The 7755-nt window shown below is 51.3% G+C and overlaps 1 protein-coding gene across 1 annotated transcript; it reads left to right on the top strand.

Annotated features, from left to right (window-relative positions):
* The first annotated feature begins 1965 nt into the window (after positions 1-1965).
* On the top strand, positions 1966-4211 carry LOC130889317 (protein S100-A15A). Its single transcript, XM_057792946.1, has 2 exons — positions 1966-2115; positions 4035-4211. The coding sequence occupies exons 1-2, from the start codon at positions 1966-1968 to the stop codon at positions 4209-4211; spliced, it is 327 nt and encodes a 108-aa protein (XP_057648929.1).
* The last annotated feature ends 3544 nt before the right edge of the window (positions 4212-7755 follow it).

Genomic DNA, 7755 nt, shown 5'->3' on the forward strand with positions numbered 1-7755 from the left:
AGGGCCTTCACCCTTATCTGCCTGCTGTCGGGAGCTTTGGTCTTCTCAGCAATCATGGCATCCTGTGAACTCCGAGCCTGGAGCAGGCCGTGTTGCTCCACACTGCCAAGCCTTTGCCCAGGCAGCCCCTCTGCCTAGAACTCCTCCATTCCTGGAACAAATTAAAATTTCTCTTCGAGACACTACTCAAAAAGCACCTCCCTGAGTAAAACTTCCTTAATTTTTCTGAAAGAAGGCAGCCCTTGTTGAGTGTCCTGATTGCCCTATAGTTGCCCAGAGTCCATGGTAACCATGTCTAACTGTTAGCCCCGCCCCTTGAATTAGCTGGCCCAGTGTCTTATTCACAGGGCCTAGGAGAGGGCCTGGCATGCTGCAAGTACTCATGGAATACTTGTTGAGTGACAGGGTGAATGTGGCTCATCACTGGAGACTTGGGAGGTTCACTCCTGGGGTAGGTTGTCCAAGGAAGGTGTTTTTAAGTGTGGCCTTGGAGTCTGGGAGGGGGGCGTGGTGGGGATGAGTCCTAACAGGAGGTAGTGGATGGATAATGAAACCTTTTGTGTTTCTTAGGTGTTTCAGATCCTGGAGGTAGCTCCTTAAAACCAGTTGAGTTTATCTTAGCAAGGAGTGTGATGATGTCACCCCAGGAATGCAGTTAAGGTTTGGTCCTGCTGTAGAAGAACCTGTGGGGAGTCACACACTGGCTCATAAATGAGTGGACCGGCAGTGGGCAGGATGTCCTGCATGGTGGGAGCTCCGCTGCTCAGAAGGCTGCCTTTTGTCTGATTTCCAGGATCACGCAGAGACTAAGCTGTGGATGCTGAACAGCCTGACACCAAGAACAACAGGTCAGTTCCTCTTCCGAGAGCATCCCGGGGACTGTGTGGGCTGTGCTGGGTGTGCGCAGCTCCTAGAGAGCAGAGATACTCAGTTTGACTCTTCTGGAAACATGCACAGTGTGGATGAGCATCCCAACAGCGTGGTCTAGAATTCCAGAGGACAAGGATGTCTTTGGGCTTGTCCACAAAGACAAAGATTTGAGGATGAATCTAGGTGTAGCGATTGTGTAATCTTGGTAAATTCCCTAACCAGGATTTCATTTTCTCTTCTGGGATAGTGATGCTCAACTCCTCGGGGCCCTGTGGGGATTAAGGGATAATGCACAAGACGCCTTGCTTGTCATCTAGCTGGCACAGAAGTGGGACGTGGGGCTGTAATGATTGCTGTTTGCACAGGGCATATAGAGGCAGCAGCTGCCTGTGACCCTGCCTCTGTAGGAAGTCTGGAGTAAGCGGCCTTGGGCATCAGATGGGCAGAGCTGTGGGAAGGCCCCGGGGCTACGGAGACCTTGCTGGGGACGGGGATGTCAACTCCTAGAAACCGCATGCCAGGTGCTGTGGGGACAAAGGTGTCAATGCCTATGCTGCCTGCATACTCCAGGGAGAAAGAAAGCACATGAACAGTACAATGCCTGACCTGATTCTCCTGTGCGGTTTAATTATTTTATACTGTACTTTATACTGATAATTTATACTAGTGTTTTGCTGGTCCCGTAAAGTGGTTTACTGTAGGGGAAGGGATCTTGCCTTTTCAAGGACATCAACATTTTCACTGAAAACAACAAAAACAGTGCCTTGCTTCAAACCGTCTTTTGCTTGTTTGTTTCTTGACTATTAGGAAGAAGGAGGCCCCTTCTATAACCAGGAGGCCCTCGGTCCCACTGTAGGGGCTCAGTCAGAGGTGAGGCAGGAAAGTTAAGTTCACAGGGGCCCCGTGAGAGCATGAGGAGTCCCCCTTTCTGACACAGCGTGGGACCGTGAGGAGGGCAGACGTTGGCAGGAGGAAGAGTCCATCCTGTTCTGGACGTCTACAGATCGGGGCCTGCCCCCTCCCCACAGACTTCACTGACCCAGTGCCTCCTCTCTGCTCTGCAGATCTGCCCACACCCTGCTGGGCCCAGCAGTCATGCCAGACACACCGGTGGAGGACTCCCTTTTCCAAATCATACACTGCTTCCACCACTATGCTGCCCGGGAGGGCGACGTGGAGACCTTGTCCCTAGAGGAGCTGAAAGCCCTGCTCTTGGAGAGCGTGCCACGCTTCATGGACACCCTGGTATGTCAGGTCTGGGGCTGGAATGGGGGATGGGAGAGGACCGAAGTGTCCAGGCTGTGATGTTTGTGGGATGGGAGTGAGTGCTGAGGTGTTGAGGTGCTGAGGTGGCAGAAGGAGCTGACTCCCACGAGAACCTCCTGATCCTGGAAGGAGGATGGAAGAGGGAAGGTGTGAGGAGGGCAGGGTTTGCTTTATTTTCTGTCCTTCTCTCCTCTGAAGTCACCTGCTTGGTTTCACTCCAGTCCATGATGAGCTAGTCTCTGAGACTCAGTCTGACACCACGCCTGCTTATTCTGCTGTCTCATGTGTCCTGTGAGCAGGGGCTCAAAAGTGTTCTCTGGTCACAGCCTCTTTAGCCAGTAACACTGCCCTAAACTCAGACTCTCTCTGTAAGCCTTGGAGCCTAAGTCCCTTCTGCTGCGAGTCTGGTGGGCACGGGAAATATAACCTCTTCCCCTTCCCATGCCTGAGACTTCTTAGAGCTGCACGGGGCTAGCTTCAGATCCTGGGCTTACATACCCTGCTTGTCCAGGCTGTCATTCATCGGTCCTAATCCCCAGTACTGTGTTCTTAGGATCTGTAGCACTGAAGAAAGCGCCATGTTGTTTTCTGAACCCTGTCATGTCCCCGGCTCTCTGCCCTTCCTGTGAAATAGTTTCTTCGCTCATATCCTCTCGAGAAAAAATGTGAAAGACAACCTCATGGTCTCTGGAATGTTCCTCTGAGAGCTCAGAAGACAGGGTGGAAGTTCCTTGCTATTTGTTTTTAGGAAGTCCTTTCTCTTCTGGGAGCTTTCTTTGGTGGATCTCCTGGAGATCTCAGATCTCCAGATCTATGACCACAGACCTGCAGTCTGCCTTTGCTGCAGGGCTCTTGAGGATAGGGGCACAGCTGACAGACTTGATAGGGATGGGCATCGATGAGAACTCTTGTCTTCTCTGGGTAGGAACTCCGTGGATGTGATGGGGTTATAGGATGGTGGGCTTGCTACCTGGAGAGAAACTGCTGGCCCTCCCCCAGGGGGTCTGCAGCTACTCACACGCCACCTTCCTTCCCTCAAGCGTTTCCCATATGCTCCATTCTGAACTTGAGCGTGTCCACGTACACTAGGAGCATTCTGCCAAAACCTGCTTTTCCTGTAACTCCCCAGTTCTCTTCCACATCCACCTGCCCCCATCTGTCATTATCTTCTCTCAAAACAAGAACCCCCAGCTTTCCTCATGCTTGTCTCCCTGTCTCAAACAGCCCCTTCCTGTGCCTTCTGATCTTCAGCCTCAGGGTCCTCTGCTTGGACAACCTGGACAGCTCCAGTGGCCATTTCTCTGTCCTCCCCTGCTCTCTAGGTGTGCCAGTAGACTTTCATAAACAATGCCCAGGCGGGTGGCACGTGGAGATATGCCCTGCTTGGAGATGGTCCTGCAGTCACACAGGAGATGGTGTATGCATGCAGACAGACTGACCTTCCCTTTAAGGAGCTCTCAGTGTGGAGAAGGAGGCAGTGTGTTGCCCTCAGGAAGCCCATACAGGTGTCTCTCTACGAGAGCTCGTATTGTAGCTGTGAAGACGGCATAGCCACTGCGTGTGTGTGAAGTGGACCCAGGGACTCCAGGCTGCCAAGTACTTACTGTCCAGGAACTGCTCACAGTCCTCCTGTGAAAGGGACATTTTGGTCTCTTGTTTGGGCCCATGCCACTCTACGTCCAGTGACCCACGTTGGCCACCAACACCTGTACCTCTTCAGCCTGATTTTGTAGCATGTGGTGATGGTGCCGCAGACATTTGTGTGAGGACTTGTTTTCTGAATGTTCCTTGTAGGGGGACAGTACTGCTGGGCTCTTCCCATGTCCAGTGGGAGGAGGGGTCTGGAGGACAAGCGTTCCGGATGCTCAGTGGGTGTTGATCGTCTTTGTATCCCCCAGGGCCGCAGGCAGCCCTACTACATCACAGAGCTGTTCCGGGCAGCCGACAAAAACAAGGACAACCAGATCTGCTTTGACGAGTTCCTGTACATCCTGAGCAAACTGGTGAAGGACTATCACCTGCAATTCCACCGGCAGCTCTGCACACACTACTGTGCCCAGCACAACCTCTACTAGAGGAGCACACGCAGTCTCTCACCATGGAAGCTGGTCCCGGGAGGCATGGCCTGACTATGAACGGCTTTCAGAGCTCAGCCATGTGTTTCTTCTTCGGTGTGCACACGTGTGTCCAAATAATATCAGAATATTTCTGGGAAGTACTCGGGGCGTGGTTCTGGGTTTCCACTAATGTTCAGTAAAAGAAGTTTAGTCTTTACTTTGATTGGAACACGATTGGGTGGTCCCTTGCTTGATCGGAACACAATTGGGTGATCTTTCGCTTAGTCGGGGAATACTGGCCTTGAATCCAAGGTGCTTTTATCTGCTGCAAGAGACACAGCCTTGCTATCAGAAATCTTATGTGAAGTGTGAAATGGCCCTCTGGTCTGGCCTCAGTTTGTAGGGAAGGGAAGGACTTCTTCTCTGGGGCAGGCCACTGCCTGGGAAGGAAGTAAGGTCTCCCAGGGTTGTTATTGATCACACACTCACTGTACGTGCAAGACAGGAGGGGAACCGCAGGGATAACGGTGTACAGATGGAGCCCTCCCAGGAGTCTGCACGGCCGAGTCCTAGGAAGGACCAAGAAGGAGGTGATGATTCAAGAAGATATAATAGCAGCGGAGACTTGGGTGGCATGTCTGGGACTAGCTGAGAGCTTTCCGGAAATAAATGTCCAAGGGGAACATGTAAACTTCGTTTATTCAGGTGGACACCGAGATTTGGATTTTATCCTTGAAAATGGGGCAGTGAAGTTTGGGTACCTTAGAGAATTCATCAGGTTGGGAGGACTTGGAGACTCAATAAGGGGTTCTTGCTCATTGTGGAAGGGTCAGTGCCTACACACAGGGACAGGAAAGGAGGAGAGGAGAGATGTGTAAACGTCAAAGTCCCAGTCCTCAAGGACAGATTGAGGGAGACGAGGTGCTCGGGTGAGACTCAGGTATCTGTCACTGGTGATCCTGGGAAGAAGATGCTGGTTGTTGACCTGGGTGTGACCCGTGTCAGTATGGGTGTTGCCAGCGTGCCAGGGAGCGCTGTGCACTTGGTTTTGTGTGCATTGAGAAGGGCAAGACAAGTGCTGGCAAAGCCAGTCATCCAGCCCAACAAAGCAGCAGGTGCCTGCCACAGGAAGAGTGATGAGCAGAAGCTGGGAGTGGTCAACCAGGGAAGGCTTCCTGGAGGAGAGAGGGGTTGGGTGTGGGGATGACTGGTGCTTCTCTCGACTCTGAGCTATTCATGATTCAGTGGGCCAAGTCCTCCCGTGGCCCCTGCCCTCCTTGCTGCCCGGCTGTGTCATTTTTCTCTTCCCAGAAGCCCAGAGATCTGGAGGAATATCCCAGGAAGAATTTTGTTTTTTGCCTCTGGACATTTTTAGTGCCCATCTTGGTGGCCTGTCTCTGCTGAAGACTCTGGGTCCTGAGTTTTCTGAGAGCAGGGATTCATCCCATTGCTTTCCTCTGTGAGAGTGTTGGCCTCCGCTTCCCCTCAAGGTCTAGTTCCACAGAGGAACGTACTTCCCTCTCTCTGCAGCTGGCCTAGTGTCCTCGCATGATTGGTTCAGCATCTTTGAGGAGAGAAACCGGGAAGGGGACCCGTGGAACTGTAGTCTAGTGACTTAGGCCTAAGGTCCTCCGTTGACAACTCTTGACTAGTTCTCGGTTATATCGAAGAGCTGACAGTATCCTGGTTACTCAGCTGCTCTTCCTCAGGGCCCAGGCAGGCCATGTTTGTTCCCTTGAGAGGTGGTGGGTCATATGACCTTTCAAGGTCACCAAAGCTCCGGCAGTCTGAGCGCTCAGGCGCTTACCCCAGCCCTTCCTGGCAGTTTCCCCACTGGTCTTGCTTCCTCTGCCCTCATTTCTCCAGACCCTGGCTATTGAGACACAAACTGGTAAACACAGCCATGCAGCTCTCACTCGAGATTGCTCCACACTGTCAGGTAATTACAAACTTTGCCTTTCCTTCAACGTGTTTACTTCTTATTTTAATTGAACAGGCCATAACCTGTGTTCCAAGTCAGGTCTGGCCACCTATCCCCAACAAAGTCGATTAAAAGAGGAAGATCACAAGTGGAAAGCAGAAAAAGGAGATTTATTCATGTGGCCATACTGGAAGTGCAAAGGGACCCGGGGAAGATCAAAATTTAAATGGTGGCCCAAGAATATGCACATGGAAGTAGCCCTAGTCTAGGTGTGGAGCTACTTACTACTGCTCTGGGCTCCAGTCCTGCAGGGCGCTCTGGGAAGTGATTGGAATGGTGTGAGATCCCTTTTCTAGAGTCAGATCCCTCTGGCTGGTGCCTTTGCTTCTCCTACCGTGAGCTCCTTGCAGGGACTTCCCATTTCTTTGGGGTCCACCGTTCAAACAGTCTGATAGGTTGAGAGACTCAAAGTGTTTCTTTAGGATGTCTTCATTTCTGCCCAGCACACACATGTGGCTCCTGCTGCTGACAGCCCCGCTGCCCCCTTAGAGGGAATATCATCGGGTGGTGAGAGCTCACAGACCTACTAATCACCCTACTGAAAGCTCTGGCAGGAAGATTTCCCTCATGGACACCTGCAGGTTCAAGGAACCCGTGGGAAGATGGTGAGCAGCACGTGTGCCTCAGTTTCCCTATCTTTCATCTAAGGATAATTTTACCTATAAAGTTCACTCTATTAGGTTTCCAGGAATATCAAAGGAATCGACAGATATAAACACATTTTGAAAAGAGATGTGGGCCGGGCGGTGGTGGCGCACGCCTTTAATCCCAGCACTCGGGAGGCAGAGGCAGGCGGATCTCTGTGAGTTCGAGACCAGCCTGGTCTACAAGAGCTAGTTCCAGGACAGGCTCCAAAGCCACAGAGAAACCCTGTCTCGAAAAACCAAAAAAAAAAAAAAAAAAAAAAAAGAAAAGAGATGTGTTGTTTTGAGGGAAGGTGGCATCTGCCAAATCATCTAAAACAGCACCTGGTAGGGAATAGGTTTGAACTATGGGCTGATTATTGCTTGAAAACTTGTGATTTATTGCACTGAGGCCAGCTTACCTCTTGTGGTGGATGTATACCAGTCTTTCTAATAAAAAAGACATAATGTGGTGAATGTGATAGTTATTGCGTTGGACAATGGATAAAGGCTGGGGTAGACAAAGGAAAGAGGATTACCTGTACCCTTGGGGAGGACGGAGGGCCAGGATGGATAGAGCAGGTGCCACTCAGCTGGGTAGTTAAAATAGGGAAGTAGTCAGGACAGAGGCAGTCCAGGCTGCGAAGGAAATAGATGCTGTCACGTGGTGTCCTAAGCCACCTCGATCCCATTGTCTCATGAAAGGCCTCAGTTTCCTTTGTACAATGGGATTGTAACAGCCTGTGCCTCTTAGGACTGAGAGTTAAGTGAGCTGATGGAAATGAAGCGCCGGAGAAGTCCTCACAGTAATTGTCGGCTATTAGTCTCCATTATTGGCTGCGATTACAGTTGTGGCTGCCGCACGTCAGTCACTGTGCTGGGGCTGTGGTAAGCTAACAATCCCTCAAGTGAGACAAGAAGGCCTCTCCTTGTCCTCCTAGAACAACAGGCTGACTAA

This window comes from Chionomys nivalis, chromosome 18 (assembly GCF_950005125.1).
Source record: "Chionomys nivalis chromosome 18, mChiNiv1.1, whole genome shotgun sequence".
Lineage (NCBI taxonomy): Eukaryota > Metazoa > Chordata > Mammalia > Rodentia > Cricetidae > Chionomys > Chionomys nivalis.